This window comes from Myxine glutinosa, chromosome 4 (genome assembly GCF_964187855.1).
Source record: "Myxine glutinosa chromosome 4, kmMyxGlut1.1, whole genome shotgun sequence".
In the NCBI taxonomy this organism is placed as follows: domain Eukaryota; kingdom Metazoa; phylum Chordata; class Myxini; order Myxiniformes; family Myxinidae; genus Myxine; species Myxine glutinosa.
The window spans coordinates 21,646,150-21,663,485 of record NC_136264.1 but is presented as its reverse complement, the minus strand read 5'-3'; the positions used below and the strand labels follow the sequence as shown (position 1 = coordinate 21,663,485).

General features: G+C 41.1%; 1 protein-coding gene across 1 annotated transcript in view; it reads left to right on the top strand.

Annotated features, from left to right (window-relative positions):
• LOC137425813 (uncharacterized) overlaps positions 1-17,336 on the top strand; it is a 173,689-nt gene that overhangs the window by 96,137 nt on the left and 60,216 nt on the right. The window contains exons 31-34 of the mRNA XM_078775191.1: positions 2,237-2,356; positions 8,819-8,941; positions 9,293-9,406; positions 16,688-16,939. Of these exons, the coding sequence (XP_078631317.1) occupies positions 2,237-2,356; positions 8,819-8,941; positions 9,293-9,406; positions 16,688-16,939 (609 nt within the window). The remainder of the gene's footprint in view (positions 1-2,236; positions 2,357-8,818; positions 8,942-9,292; positions 9,407-16,687; positions 16,940-17,336) is intronic.

The window sequence follows — 17,336 nt, the reverse complement described above, 5'->3', positions numbered from 1 at the left end:
TCCAACTAAAGGGTTCATAGAGCACCTTACCCCACGCAATCTTGAGAGAAGAAGGACATGGGTGGGGTCAGCGGGCAGCAAATTTGATTGGTCAACATACTGTTAAATAATGTAAAATTTTGCCAAAGTACTGCTAAACGGAAGGTTTTTGAAAGTGCCAAGAAGGCAATTTGTATTCTAAGGTGTATTCAAGTATATAATTCAATTGAAATAAAATACAGTATAAAGATTTTAAAGGGTGCAGAAAATAACTTTTTCAGATGTTTACTGCTGTTAATGCAGTGTCTTTTACACCACCTTATTTAACACATTGCTTTAGTTCTTCATACCTGTTATTTGTGTCCTTCATGACATCCTTAAAAACAGTAGGTTTCCTGTTTGGAATGATTTTTAATTTGGTGTCATTCAAGCAGATAAATAGGGAAAAAATTTCACTCTTCTCTGTGAATATGCGATCGGGATGAATTCAGAGACAAAGTATTGTTAACCTGCAGGTTCATGTTCTAATTCATGTTCTAATTCATGTTCAAATTATAACATTCAATTGAAATTACGTTGTTCTTCGATCATAAAGTGACATTTGTATAATTTATTGTGTGGCCATTGGCAACTCAAAGGTGGGCTGTTATGATGTTTGTTTGTTCCCCTCCACTGCCAAACTCTGCAACTCTTTACCTTCTCATGTATTTCCAAACACTTAAGATCTTCACCTTTTCAAAAAGGTGGCTTTTTTACTTCCTCAAAAACTCTTGGACTATTCTCTCTTTCTACACTTTTATATCAATGCAGCTCTTTTATTTAAGGCCTGGCCTCGAGGACTATATAAAGCCTTCAACATAAAAAAAAGACGACAGACAAAGTTAATCAATTGCTTAACCTTACTTTTAGTTTCTCGAATGTGAGGTAATGATTTAGAATAGGTACACCGTATCCCTGCGCATCGTAAGAGGCGACTAAGGGTTTGCATCATGAAGGGCATCCGGCCATAAAACATTGCCTCAAACAGGGAACCATGATTGTCATGGGGCCCGCAAGGCTAACCCCCATTCTCGCCAGGAAAATGGCCTTAAAACGATTATTCATACTCATTCAATGTGAGATAATGAGTTTCAGTAATTTTGAGGTTAGGTTTGGGTTCATAGCTATCAAGTCCTGAGGTGGTGTGCCTCCCTCTTCTTCCAAAAAAATCGCACCTGTGTCAGAAGGAAGTGATGCAATTTGACATTATGTGTGCAATCCATGCAAGTTCCAGGAGTTCCAGATGCTGACACATTAGAACCCTTTAGATTTACCCTTGAGAACCCTTCATAATTACCCTTTAAAACCCTTTCGAATTACCCTTTAGCACCCATTAAAGTTACCCTTTAGAACCCTTTAGAATTGAACACGGTAGAGTAGAAAGGTTATTCTTCGTGGTTTTTTTCGGATGGATTGAGTTTTTTGATGTTTCCCGAAAGGAACTTCAATTGTCACGGCTGGGAGGACGGCAAGGACAACGCGCAAGCTTAGATAAAACAGGTGTTCAAGTGACAATTTCCGGATTTTCTTACATGATGAATTTATTCATCTCTACATTCAATTAACTGTTGATTTGAATTGCTTTACTGTAATTTCCTGTTGGATTTTGCAATTCGTATTTCATTGGTTCCATACAATGCTACTGCTAACAGTGCACACACGTGTGGTTTTCTGTACACCATCATCCCCAAGAAATATTATCTGCATGTGTGTTGCCTCGCCTCACGATCATACGTGGTCCCTGTATGCCCAAGCGTGCTTGGCCGCAGTCTCTTTGTGTAAGAAAAGTAGATTGTGCAAGTGCATCATGCACGCCAAATTGCAAAAGTTTCGTTCTGTTAGCACTATTAACTTTGGTACTTGTATCAACAAAGTGCCTATTTCTACCTCTATACTACGTCTTGTTTATACCAGGTTCGTAAACCTTCCTTTATAATAAAGTATGTTTTGATGCGTACTTCTCTTCAGTTCTGATTACCCTGAAAACGATTTTCTCCTGATGTAAGCATTCGCTGGGTTTCACGTGGTTAACGATGTTGAAATTTCCATGTGTCTTGTGCCCAATCGGTGAAATAAAAAATCTCCGAACACATCTTCAGGTCGCTCAGCACGAAAACGTAATCGCTCCAATATTTCCACTTCCATAGCAGCAATGTTTATGCCATGCAATATGAGAAATAAATCACAAAGAAAGGATTTTTTTGTTATGATCCTACAGATGATGATAATTGCAAGAACAACACATGTGAGCATAATTGCACCAACACTTTTGGTGGTTACAACTGCAGCTGCAATTCTGGCTACATCGTTTCAGCATCTGACCTCACAAAATGTGAAGGTAGGCAATTGCTTTCTGAATGGAGGAGATGGTACATTGCAGTTTTAAAAGATATGGTTAGTTGGATGAATGGTGCATAATATTTTTCATATGAATGTTGGTTTGACAGTTTTAATGTGTGTCACAGGAGGAGCGATTTCATTAGGTTCAAATTTCACCTGGGCATTTGTTTATACTCATCACTAACCATGTCTGTATAATTACAAAAACGGTGACTGTTCCACTCTCTTTATCTCACTTGTGGCCATGTTGATGTTCAGCACATCAATTAAAGCAAGAATCATGCCATGGGTGTTCTTACCGGTGCTATAACGACAAATTATAATTAATCATCGATGAATATGAATCTGCATTGATAACCAAAAGTGTTGAGTTGGTGGTTTTGAACCATCATCATGCGTAACACAAAAAAGAAAACAATTTTTGGCTGCCAAATACAATGTTGATCATTAGAGAGAGCTCTAGTCTTAAAACTTTGATCCTCTAATTTCTAGATAATATATTTGCTGGGAAATTTAAAAGAGACAAGTAGAGCTACATTCAAAGCACACCGCCCCATTGCCAAATAAATAAATAACATATCCTCCAGCACGCGACATTGCCGGGATGCCTTCGGCGCCCGGCAATGCTGCAGTGCAGCACATAGAGACGGAATTGGGAGGGAGCGGTGCACAATAATTGATTGATTAATTGTGTAATAAAAATAAATAAATTATAATCGTAAAATAATTAATTGCTTTATCAATTGGCTAATAGCATACCTCAACCACCAGTGTTTCATCTGAATCAAACTTTTTGAAAATTAATTAAGTAAATTATATAATAATTTAATAAGTAATCAATTAATTGATTAATCAATAAATGAAAAAATCAAAAATACTCTTTACAGCCAAAGCACGTGCTCTCTATTATGCCCAAATTGGATCTTAGCTCAAAGAATGGCTGAGATATCGCCCGGACAAACAAACAAGAAAGAAAACGGAGTGAACATCGAGTACTCCCTTTTGGCGCACTGTTTTAGCCAAAGCACATACTCAGTATTTTGCCCAAATTTCAGCTTCCATTCTCAAAGGATGGCTGAGATATCGCCTGGACAAATAAACAAGAAAGAAAACGGAGTGAAAACTGTGTACTCCCTTTTGGTGCACGCCATTGCCTGCCCCCTTCAGTCCCCATCGATGACGTCATGCAGTGCCTGGAGATGGAATCGGAAAGGAGCAGTGTCCAGTTTACGTTGGCTTCCTTTCCAATTGAGCTTCTTGCATTACTTGTTAAATCAAGAACGGGCACAGTGGGCCCACAGGGCAAAGGGCAGCCGAAAATCGAATTTTGTGACTATGATCAAGGAACTACTCAAATTTGGAATTTACAGCAAAACCCCATTTTACGCCATTTCGACCTACATCAAATCCGACTTTACGCCACTCTTCTAGAGTAAATTTCAGTTCAGCGAACGTCATTATGTGCGACTTTACGTCACTCCTACATCATAATAGGAGGACGTGAAAAAAATTAATTTTTCCTTAAAAATATATTTAAAATAAATAAAATAGTACATAAAAATTAACAATAAAAGAAGCTAAAAAACAATTTAAAATACAATAAAAGGCACATTAAAAATATTTTTTTAATGTACGTACAGTATACCTACGCGTAGCTGCTGGTTCTCATTCAAAACAAAGGCGACGCCATATGCATTTTGTCCTGTGCTGCAGTCGGGTGCTTGCTTTGCCTTTCGCTGTTATTTTTGTGATTATTCCTTTACTGTGTCTGTGTTAGCCATGGGTCCTAAGAAGGATAGTGCTTGTGTTTCCAAGCGTAATGTGGTTACGATGGAAGATAAGTTAAATCTGATTAAAAGGTATGAAAAAGGTGAAAAAGTGTCGGTAATAGCACATGCCTTAGGGCTGACACGGTCGACGGTATCGACCATCATTCATGATAGGAAACGTATTCTCGCATACGTCACTGAAAAAGCGCCGTCGGCGAAGACTGCTGCCATGAATGTGAAGAGGGGTCAGATTTTAGACGAGATGGAGAGACTCCTTTCGTTGTGGATCGAACGCCAGACCCATGAACGCATACCAACGAGCCAGCTGCTGATACAGGAGAAGGCGAAGTCTTTGTTTCAGGATCTTCTGAAGAAGTACCCGGAGGATACGGACACAACCTTCGTTGCAAGCTCTGGATGGTTTGCATGCTTTAAACGACGCTTCAGCTTGCACAATGTCAAGATTCAGGGCGAAGCCACAGCTGCCGACACCGTAGCCGCCGAGGAATTTCCTGCCACATTGAAGAAGATCATTGAGGACGAGGGATTCTTGCCTGAGCAGATCTTCAACATCGACAAAGCGGGCCTTTTTTGGAAGAGGATGCCCGACAGATCCTTTATCTCGAAGGAGGAGAAGACCATGCCACGCTACAAAGTCGCGAAGGAGCGGCTAACACTAATGCTTGGGGGTAATTGCACCGGCGACTTCAAGCTGAAGCCGCTCTTGGTGTATCATGCGGCGAACCCCCGGGCACTTAAGAACATCCCGAAAGCGTCTCTTCCCATCATTTGGATGAATAATATGAAGGCATGGGTAACCGTCATAATTTTTGAAGAATGGTTCATCAATCATTTCATCCCGGCTGTCAAGAGCTATTGTCGAGAGAAGAAAAATCAATTTAAATTGCTGCTGATTTTGGACAATGCACCTGGCCATCCCACTAACCTCAGTGATTTCGACCCCAATGTGAAGGTGGTGTACTTGCCACCCAACACCACATCGCTCATCCAGCCTATGGACCAGGGTGTGATAGCGCTTAAAAAGCGCTACTATCTCCGCCGCACTCTTCGTCAGGCTGTTGATGCAACGTCGGAGGAGGAAGGCATCAACATCCGGCAGTTTTGGAAAAACTATAACATCTACCAGGCAGTGCTTAACATCAATGCTGCATGGTTGGAGGTTACGCAGTCGGCGATAAATGGGGTGTGGAAGCGTTTGTACCCCCACCTTGTTAATGATTTCACGGGGTTTGATGCGCCAGTCAAGGCTGTGTCTAAAAACTTGGTTTCCCTCAGCGCTGACCTGGAGATGGAGTTGGAGGAGGAGGATTTCGACGGTTTGATCGTGGCACACAAGCAGCCTTTAACTAATGAGGACTTAATGGTGTTGAAGGAAGAGCGCCGCAAAGAGGATGAGCTTCCAGAACCAGAGCCAAGGAAATTCACCGTAGCCGAAATGCAGAAAGGTTTTCATCACCTCTCCAAGTGTCTTCCAATATTTGAGGCACAAGACCCAAACGCCAAGCGTTTTGCAAAAATGATGAATGGCACCAGTGACCTTTTTCTCCCGTATAGGACCATCTTACCTGAGAAGAAGCGCACAATTCAAGGGACTTTGGATCAGTTCCTACTTAATGTCGAGAAACGCAAGGCCTCTGCTAGTTTTGATGAGTCGCCGAAGAAGCCCCGCATATAGTGTTCATTACTCTTTTAAAAATATGGCTAAAATGTGTTTTTTGTGTTCAGAAGAGACGCCAAATTTAAGGTGAATAACATAATTTTATTAATTTTATTTATTATTCTTTACAAATTCATTTATTAATTGTGTTCATTACTCATTAAAAAATATGACTAAAATGTGTTTTTAGTGTTCTTTAAGGTTTAGCGATAGTTATATACTTTTGCGAGTTATTTACTCTAGTTTTACGGTGTTTGTCTTCATTTTAAAGCATTTTTAAGGCATTACGCCCAGTTTACGTCAAAAACCGAGTTACGTCACGGCTTATGGAACCAATTAATGACGTAGGCCGGGGTATTGCTGTACAGTGCCTATAGAAAGTCTACACACCCTTTCAAACTTTTCACCATTTGTCGCCCTTATAGCCTGGAATTAAATTGCATGAAATCAGACTTTTTCCACCTTTATTTACACATCATAACCTACAATTTCCAAGTGAAAAACAAATTAGACAAATTTCAGAAGATTAATTAAAAATACAAAACGAGAATATCTTGGTTGGATAAGTGTCTACCCCCCTTATAATAGCAATTGTAAATTAGCTCAGGTGTAACCAATAACCCTCAAAATCACACACCAAGTTAATTGGCCTCTACTTGTGTTAAATTGTCGTGATTCTGATTATTTCAGAATAAAATCAGCTGTTCCTGTGGGTTTCCTCTGCTGGGTAGTGCATTTCACAGCAAAGACTCAACCATGAGCACCAAGGAACTTTTAAAAGTTGTGGAAAAGCACAGATCTAGGGATGGGTGTAAAAAATATTTCAAAGGCCTTAAATATCCCTTGGAGCACAGTCAAGCCAATCGTTAGGAAGTGGAAGGCATATGGTACCACGAAGACCCTGCCTAGATCAGGCCGTCCCACCAAACTGGATGACCAAGCAAGGAGGAGACTGATAAGAGAGGCCACCTAGAGGCCAATGGCAACTTTTAAAGAGCTACAGGCCTTAATGGCAAAGACTGGTCACTATGTGCATGTGACAAAAATATTCCAAGCACTCCACAAGTCTGGCTTGTTTGGTAGGGTGGCAAGAAGGAAGCCATTACTCAAAAATGCCCACCTTGAGTCCCGTTTGAGGTATGGAAAAAACCACTCGAGATTCTGAGGCCATGTGGAAAAACGTTTTGTGGTCTGATGAAACAAAGATGGAACCTTTTGGGCTAAATGCAGAACATTACATTTGGCGCAAACCCAACACTGCACATTGCCCAAAGAACACCATCCCTACTGTGAAGTATGGTGGTGGCAGCATCATATTATGGGGATGTTTCTCATCAGCAGGGACTGGGGCACTTTTTGGGATGGAAGGGAAAATGGATGGAGCAAAATACAGAAAAATCCAAGAGGAAAACCTGCTGTCCTCTGCAAGAAAGCTGAAATTGGGACGGAAGTTCAACTTTCAGCATGACAACGACCTGAAGCACACAGCCATAGCTACACTGAAATGGCTAAGGAACAAAAAGATAAATGTCCTTGAGTGGCCCAGTCAGAGTCCCGACCTAAATCCAATTAAAAATCTGTGGCCTGACTTGAAAATTGCTGTCCATCAACACTTTCCACACCACTTCTATGAGCTTGACCAGTGTATTTGTACAGAATAATGGGCAAATATTGCCCAATCAAGGTGTGCAAAGTTGGTAGAGACCTATCCAAACAGACCCACAGTTGTAATTGCTGTCAAATGCACTTCCACCAAGTATTAACTCAGGGGGATGGACACTGATCCAACGAAGATGGTCTAGTTTTGTATTTTTAATTAATTTTCTGCAATTAGTAGAAGTTGCTTTTCACTTGGAAAACGTTGGGTGACAATGTGTAAATAAAGGTGGAAAAAGTCTGATTTAATGCAATTTAATTTCGGCTTTTAGGCAACAAAAGGTGAAAATTTTGAAAGGGGTTGTAGACTTTCTATAGCCACTGTGCATGAACTCGATGTTTATGTCTCCAAGATAATGAAGTTTCATATCCAGAGGAACAACATTCGTGGAGTGGCAGCTTTGCTACTTCTACTAAAATGCAATGAAACATGAGATAAATTAAAGAAAATCACCTGTTGTCATTACCTATATCTCAGCCACTAATCATGTCAGCATCATGAAACTTTATCTACTGGAACTAAGTAACAGCGTCTATGTCTGGAATGAGTTTCATTGGGTAAGCGTTACGGAACAGAAAATTCACATGAATAGGCAAAATGTCAAAAAGGTGCTTTTTTGACTCCACCAAATTCCGACAGGATTGTCAAAGTTACAACCAGTCATTATAGATTCAGCAACAATTCAGCTGCAATATATCTATCCATTTGAGTAGTTACTCGATGATGGTCACAATACTGAATGATAGAGACGAGTGGCCCTTGGCCTAAAGGCTTTTTCAACAGCAACAAGACGGAACATTGAATCAATGGCAGTGCCTCGCCAGGGTGTATAGATTATATTATAATCGAGAGTGAACGATCTATATGAAAGTAGATCTGCATGTGAATTCACATATTGACTGTCATAAAGGTAATGGGTGAGGTTAAATGAGATCCTCAGATGCAAAAGACACAAATCGGGATTGATCCTCCAGCACACGTTAATCGAGTGATTCAAAACAGTTGGTGAATAAATGAGTCAAACTGATGTACATCTGAAATAATGTGATAGAATAACATACTGACAATTTTCTATGGAGTCAAATTGTAAGACTGTGGAATTATACCACCTTAATTGAACCCTAATACATCCAAAATGAAACAATCAATATGTTCATTTATAAACAAAGATTAATTGTTGAATTCAGGGGCAAAATATCCTCATCTGAATGTGCATGTGAGATCGTGATCCGGATTTCCAGAATTACTGCTATCAACTCCTCGAACAACGTTCAGCTTCTGTGGCTACAACATTTAATTCACTCCAAGTCTGAAAATATATGGCTGCTTTATAAACTCGTTTCCTTTTTCCAACAGATATTAATGAATGTGACAATTCAACTGCGTGCGTGAAAAATGCCAAGTGCATCAATCTGAATGGAACCTACAACTGCATCTGCCGGGAAGGGTTTGTTGGAAACGGTGATATTTCCTGCCAAGGTGTGTTGGTTTGATTCCTGTGCTGAATTGTTTTATTTTCATATTAATCTGTTACTCATAGTTGGGAGCTGTTTACCCTGAATGACTTATCCCATGGAAAGACTGCTGTGCAGATTGAATTAATTAATAATTTATTATACAAGAGAGATTTAATAATTTCTCTCAATAATCGTTTTTTATTGCAACAGATTTTATGGGACAGATGGTATTGTCTGAGATGGTTTTGTATTGTTTCATCATTCCATTCTGTCTGAGGACATTTCTTCATGTTTTGTTGTTGATGATGATTTTCTTTGGGACAATATGATGATATGAGTTTAATATTTTTGTTCTGAATTTCATTCATATCAGATATTGATGAATGTACAACTCAAAAGGTCTGTGGAAATCACTCAATATGCCTGAACGTGATCGGTTCACATAATTGCTCATGTGAGAGAGGCTACGAAGGAGATCCCTGTGTGGGTAAGTTCTTCTCTAATTCGCATCTCAGCTTTTTATAAAATAAACATACATCAAATTCCCTGTCATACATCAAATTACCCGAGCACATTTAATGATTAGGTCTTGAAATAATATGTATTCATGCTATTGTGCTTTAATCTGTGCGAAATTCTCACTGTCAGTACAAACACTATACTAAGACTAAAGCTTTAAAATGCGGCCTTCAACCGAGTTGATGTTCCCCGAAGCTACCCGAGGATTGGTTGTAGTTAATTATTTTGAGATAGGTCTGTGTTAGTTTAGTTAAAACCTGATCTTACAACCTTCAAACCATTCTGTATTTATTTTATTTGGCATTTGCTTCTCATATTTATTTTGGTAAATTGGTCACTGTGTTACATTAGCTTTATTGCACTTTTATATCACTTCTGTCCTTTGCCTTCATCTCATTGCTTCATTCATAATTTTGCATTATAATAAATCTCCTTCAATACTTTGATAACAGAAAATACATTCCTATATACAGACTTGGCATTTAATATGGAATATTTTTTTGTGGGGGTGAACGTACTTTTCAAGATGTCTTAGAACCAAAAGTTCATTGCAATTATGTTGAAATTATTCTAGATTTTGTTAATGTGACCTTTAAAAGAAACAAAAACCACATTTGACATTTCGAAACAAATAAATTGATCCTTGAAAGTGATGTAAACTGATATCGAACTCAATTCATGGACAGTACTGTGTTAAACTTCTGTACGTTTTCCAGAAGTATCTCTTTATTTTGCACATTATACAAAAAAAAATTCAACAAAAACAAAAGTTAAATTACGACTGGGATTACGGACAGTAAAATTACTGTTCAGTACTTCGTGTAACCCCCACGAGCATTCAGGAGAGCACGTACACGTTGAGGCATGCGGTTCACGAGATTTGCCAAGGTTTGGACAGGAATCTCTTGCCATGCAGTGACAATAGCCTGCTGCAATTCACGCACAGAGGTCGGCTGCTGGTCCAAGTGGTCGATTTGACGCGTTAATTCTGTCCACAAGTTCTCTATCGGATTCATATCCGGGGACATGGTAGGCCACTCCATATGCTCTACACCATGGTCAGCAAGAAAGTGTTGGATCATGCGAGCACGATGAGGCCATGCATTGTCATCTTGGAAGACAAAGTTTCCTCGAAAGGCTGCACGAGCAAATGGAAGCAATGTTTCTTCCAGAATGGCCCTGTACTTGAACTGGTTCAGGATTCCATTCAGAACAACCAGGTCAGTTTTGCCCCCTGCATGAAAAGCACCCCAAACGGTCACGGACCATCTCCAGAGGAAGCGGCAATAACTTTTGGAGACGTGCAGCAGTTGTTTTCCACTAATACAGAACGCAACAACCCTTGTATACCCGACTGTGAAGCCAATCATCAAATGCACCTGTCCGTACATTTTGCCACGCCACCTGTGATATAATCCTGTTGTTGACTTCTTGCTGCGACAGACAATCAGTGGCATGGTTCTTTTAACAAATAAATCACCAAAGTGTAAAAGAAACTCACCAGATTGATATATTGAGTCAGGAAAGTAAACCCAAGTCAAGAAAAAAAAAAATTCCATATTAAATGCCAAGTCTGTATTTTGTGTGTGTGTGTGTGTGTGTGTGTGTGTGTTATATATATATATATATATATATATATATATATATATATATATATATATATATATATATATATATATATATATATATATATATAGATATATATATTGTTGCGGATCTCCAAACGTCGGCTCTCCCCTTATCAAGGGGGGGGGGGGGGATGGGGGTTAATCCCCTTGTCCTTTTATCTGGCCGACGGGAGTCCTGGAAGTTATAACGTCCTTCTCGGCGTGGCGTTAGGTCGGGTTTGTTAGGCCTAGGGATTCGCTACTACCTCAGTACTAACGCCGACCGGAAACGAGGGAATAACTCCCGCTCGAATCACGGATATGGATGGAATATTGCCGAGCGGATAGCAATCCGCGACCCGAGCTGTTAACAGGTGACTAGACCCGATTGTAGCAGTTCCGAATCGTGCCACGCTTACCCAATTAGAGAAAAGACTGATGCGATCGGATTAGAGGAAACCAGGAAAATAGGAAGAACAGATCAATTTATTACAAATGTACAAGAGAAGAGGAAACAAAAGAAATGTACATGAAAGAAAGAGGAAGGAAAAGTACACAGGGCAGTCTTAATTGCAGTCTTAACTTATTCCCTGGACAAACGGGCCCGTCTCACACACAGACACTCACACGGGGATTGCAGATGAACAGGTTGATGGTCACCAGCGCGTCCAGGCTCCAGTCCGGCTCCGGTCCAGCAGACGAAAAACCCGGCAGGCAGCTCTTCACGTATCGTAACGCGAACAGACAATTATAATGACGGGGGAAGGCTGGTATATTGCGTCCGTAGTATGCGCACTACTCGCTCCAAGCACCCCCTCTCCAATGTCCTGCTTTGAAATACCTATAGAGCGAGCCCTCTTTGATCAAGCACATGAGCTTCCTCTGTGCACAGTTCTGTAATCAGCATACTTCCTTGCAGTCCTCGCTTGGTAATCGCATTAGTCCTTTACAATCGCATCAGCGCTTTCCACAATGATCAGTCCTTTTACCGAGCGCGATTCCTTGCAGTCCTCGCTTGGTAATCGCATTAGTCCTGTAAAAGGGCTTTGTGCGCTGGCTTTTATAAGTCAAGCCAGCGATCGCTCCGCAAACCCCAACCACGCCCTGTCAGACGATATCACTCCAGCCCTAGTTGGCTGGTTATCGCTTACCAGCCCCGCCCTGATGGCTGGGTGACGTGGCCACACCTCCTCCCTGGCGTTCCGCCCCTTTTTCTGGCCCTCACCTCATGGCTTATGGCGGTGTTGAGCAAGCTCAAGGGCAGCGAAGGCTGGTTTGGGCAGAAGCCCAGCGAGGTTGCAAACGCCGCTGGCCTTAAAGGGCGAGGGCGATGGCTAGCGCTTAATGGCGTCGCTTGGAGGGGAGGCTGGCAAAATGGACGAGTGGGGACCTACTCTTATTTGATTGACGCAACGCAGATTCAACTATTGGAAGATGGCCTTATCTAACACATATTAAGAAATAACTGACGTCCTATGGTGACCTACGTGTTGCTTGTGGCCTACCTATGGGGTGCTACCTTTAACCTTTATTGATGTTATATTTATTTACAAGTGTGGGTTCTCAAAACCACAACAATATATATATATATATATATATATATATATATATATATATATATATATATACAGACTTGGCATTTAATATGGAATTTTTTTTTGTGGGGGTGAACTTACTTTTCAAGATGCCTTAGAACCAAAAGTTCATTGGAATTATGTTGAAATTATTCTAGATTTTGTTAATGTGACCTTTAAAAGAAACAAAAAACACATTTGACATTTCAAAACAAATAAATTGATCCTTGAAAGTGATGTAAACTGATATCAAACTCAATTCATGGACAGTACTGTGTTAAACTTCTGTACGTTTTCCAGAAGTAGCTCTTCATTTTGCACATAAGCCAAATTCTTTTTTAACAAAAACAAAAGTTAAATTACGACTGGGATTACGGATAGTAAAATTACAGTTCAGTACTTCGTGTAACCCCCACGAGCATTCAGGAGAGCACGTACACGTTGAGGCATGCTGTTCACGAGATTTGCCAAGGTTTGGACAGGAATCGCTTGCCATGCAGTGACAATAGCCTGCTGCAATTCACGCACAGAGGTCGGCTGCTGGTCCAAGTGGTCGATTTGACGCGTTAATTCTGCCCACAAGTTCTCTGTCGGATTCATATCCGGAGACATGGCAGGCCACTCCATATGCTCTACACCACGGTCAGCAAGAAAGTATGGATCATGCGAGCACGATGAGGCCGTGCATTGTCATCTTGGAAGACAAAGTTTCCTCGAAAGGCTGCACGAGCAAATGGAAGCAATGTTTCTTCCAGAATGGCTCTGTACTTGAACTGGTTCAGGTTTCCATTCAGAACAACCAGGTCAGTTTTGCCCCCTGCATGAACAGCAGCCCAAACGGTCACCCCACCACCTCCAGCTTGGACTCTTGGCACTATACAATCTTTGTTGTAGGCTTCATGCACTTGTCTGCGCACTCGGACGCGGCCATCTTGACGATAGACCAGAAATCTAGACTCCTCACTGAAGATCACGTGATTCCAGTGTCCTGGCTGCCATTAACGGTGCTCTCTGGCCCACTGCAATCAGCGCTGGCGGTGTTGTCTAGTCAGGCGTGGCTTTCTCAGGGGATGCCTGGCACGATAGCCTGCTTGAACCAGTCCTTGGTTGACTAGCCTTCTGGATACAGGCACATTTTCAGTTGCTGCCACTCAGCCCTAAGGCGATTAGCTGACTTGGTACGGCCATTGCGGACTAACCGGTGCAGCTGGCGATCATCCCTCCTTGTGGTTCTGCGGGGACGTCCTGGCCTCGGTATTGGAGTAGGGACACCCCTCTGAACATTTCGTTTCAGGATCTTTGACACCTGACCTTGAGTGATGCCATACTGCCGAGCAATAGCATGCTGTTTCATGCCGTAATTTCGGAAAGCCACCACTCCATGACAAACAGCATTGTCGAGTTGACGGACCATCTCCAGAGGAAGCGGCAATAACTTTTGGAGACGTGCAGCAGTTGTTTTCCACTAATACAGAACGCAACAACCCTTGTATACCCGACTGTGAAGCCAATCATCAAATGCACCTGTCCGTACATTTTGCCACGCCACCTGTGATATAATCCTGTTGTTGACTTCTTGCTGCAACAGACAATCAGTGACATGGTTCTTTTAACAAACTAGGGCATGCCCGTACTATATCTATATCTAAAATTCGATGCTTGCTTGAGCAAAGTCATGCTTGACTCGTAGCGTAGACTTGGCGTAGCGTGCCACTTCATAGCGTGACATCTAGCGTCACGCTAAGACAGTGGGAAGATACAATCGAGACAGTAAGTCGGCACTTTCGTAAGGCCGGAAGTGACGTCTTCACTGTCCGGAAGTTCGCATATCGCATATCTATCTATCTATCTATTAATGCCCAATTATTCAATTTTCGCCAACGTATTTTGGCTTTTTGCAATTTAATCGCAAGGAAAAGGAGAAAGAGAAGAGGGAAAAAAATGAAAAGGAAAAACATTCCAAACCGCGAGGGAAAACAACACGGCACGTCGACACAACAACGTGTCCTGTGATTGGCCGTACGTGGCTGCCAGTAGCTGCCCCCCAAAAAAAGCTTTCACCGTCCGGCGACTGAATTTTAGGGGAAAAATAAAACGCTCTTCGCTTAAAACAACGCCCTTCGCTCTGACTGAATTGGGACAATGTTTTTATGTTTTTAATTGAATTACTATCCGTAATGGCGCACGCTCTCACAGGAGCTCCGGAAGGTCGCATATCGCAGGAAAGCGAAAGAATCGCAAATTAGTTTTAATTAGTTTTAAAACATCGTTTAACGCCAACATAGCGCCAACATAGTTTGCCGACGGGAAATAAATGAATACGCTCTCAAATGTGCCATCCGAGGCAGAGTCTGTTCGCCACGTTCGGCACACGTGATAGCTCGCTGCTCTCTGATTGGTTGAATCGTTTTTTGGACATAGCTCGGTAACTACTTCTGCGATTAATTTAAAACCTTGAAAAGGCACATCCTCGGGTCCCCAGCAATATACCTGGCAAGTTTAAAGTATATCGGACCCGTGGTTGTCGAGAAACAGCGGTCACAGACAAACAAACACACACACAGACACACACACACACAGACACACACACACACACACACAGAGATTGCTGGAATTATAGATAGATAAATCACCAAAGTGTAAAAGAAACTCACCAGATTGATATACTGAGTTAAGAAAGTAAACCCGTCAAGAAAAAAAAAATTATTCCATATTAAATGCCAAGTCTGTATATATATATATATATATTTATTTATAGATAGATATATGTACATACATATATATATATTGTATTTCATGTATCACACACATTATACAATTACGAGGGGATATGATGGAGATATTCTCGATATTGAAGGGAATTGTGTGGACAAAATACGTGCAGAACAGACAGTGATAGTACCAGGGGAATTAGCCTAAGAGTAAAGAAAAGGCGAATTAAGACCGTAATAAGACAAGGGTCTGTCACTCAGAGAGCAGTTAATGCATGGAATGGTCTCCCTGGAAAGGTAATGGCAGCAGAAACAGTAGATAGCTTTATATTGGAATTAGATTGGTACTCAGAAGCAATGGGGATAAAGGAGTACAGATACATTTTCAGGACTTGAAGATAATTTGCGTATGGCTGGGTGATTGTGTACATCTGTGCTGAGTGTGATGGCTATGAGAGGGTCTCGTCAAGGGATAGTGTGTGGTTGGTGTTGTATATCCTTCACGATAAAACTACTTTCACCCACCCCGCACCCAAAGAAAAACCAAATAAGTAAATTAAACACACAAAAAAATCCCATTTTAATTTTAATACCTTTGTATTATCACTGCGCCTGCCACAACTTTCACATTCCAACTCCTCGCCCATTTTCCCAATTAGTTGAATTTGTGTTGATGGATTTAATCAATCTGGTGTTGGTGTGGCAGAGACATGATGGTCCGAATGGCCACCTCATGTGTCGAGCTATTATTCCTTGTTATACTTACTACTCCAATACACTTGCCTCTAACCTGTCTAGCCTGTGTCCAAATCTCGTTCCAGCGACAAACTGTCATCCTGGTATTTCACAGGCAGGGTGATTCATCAATATGTGTGCTATCCCTTGGATGGACGTTAGCCGGGCGTCCCATCTGCTGGCATTAGTTGATGGATGTTAAAGATCCCGCGGTGTCTATCGCAAACACCATGGACAAATTCCAAATTCCTGCCGTAACGTTTGTTGAACGTCAGGCCTGGCCAGTCATTTCGCGAATGACTTGAACCAATCTTCCCCCAGCCAACCACACATAAATGTGGGAATAATTGTGGCCATTAAAGAAGAAGAAATTTACTACCCTATTCTGAGTCATTGCAAGTCCCCTATTGTTTCTCAGCAACCTATTCTGTCAGCCTGAAAATAATTTTTTTCACAATCGTTGAAAATCCTGGTTGTTGCATTTATAATATCACGAGGAAATGTTAAAATAACATCTTTATTCTTGGTATTGTTAAATAACATATTCATGTTAAAATAACTAAATTCAGGAAATTAAAATGTTCTGCTATTATTTTGAAAAATCTCCTTTCATGTTTCACAGATGTGGATGAATGCAACGGAAACAATGATTGTCATTCCAATGCAACCTGTTCCAATACGGATGGTGGCCATAACTGTGCCTGCAAGGAAGGATTTACTGGCAATGGATTGGTTTGCATCGATGTTGATGAATGTGAAAGCAGCAGCACAAACGAGTGTGATCCGAGCAGCACGTTGTGTGTAAATGGAATTGGGAAGTACGTGTGTGAATGTCGCACTGGATATGAAAACCTTTCTGCAGGAAAATGTCAAGGTGAGGTTTTCAGCAATTATTTTTTGGGTAGGGATAAAGTCAAACTTCCTATTGCTTATCAAGTTTGCTTCAGCAAAGTTATTCAGAAGAGATGCTTTCTGTCTGCAATTATCATTATCTAAAAGATCCCACAGGATCTCACAACACTGCTGTTCGGAATCCTCCATAATCAGGTCTGTTATTTGGGGGCATCTTAACTTTATTTTATTGCTATGTGATTAATGGTCCGTACAATCCATGGGGCATTGGGAATGTTTTACCACGCCATTTGGGATGATGCATTGAAAGCTTGATCATTGTGCGCTGCGCACTCACGATTACCGAGCCAATGACATGAATAGTTAAACATATGCTGGTATATTAACATGCTAAAAGGTCGGACACATGGGCGACAGAT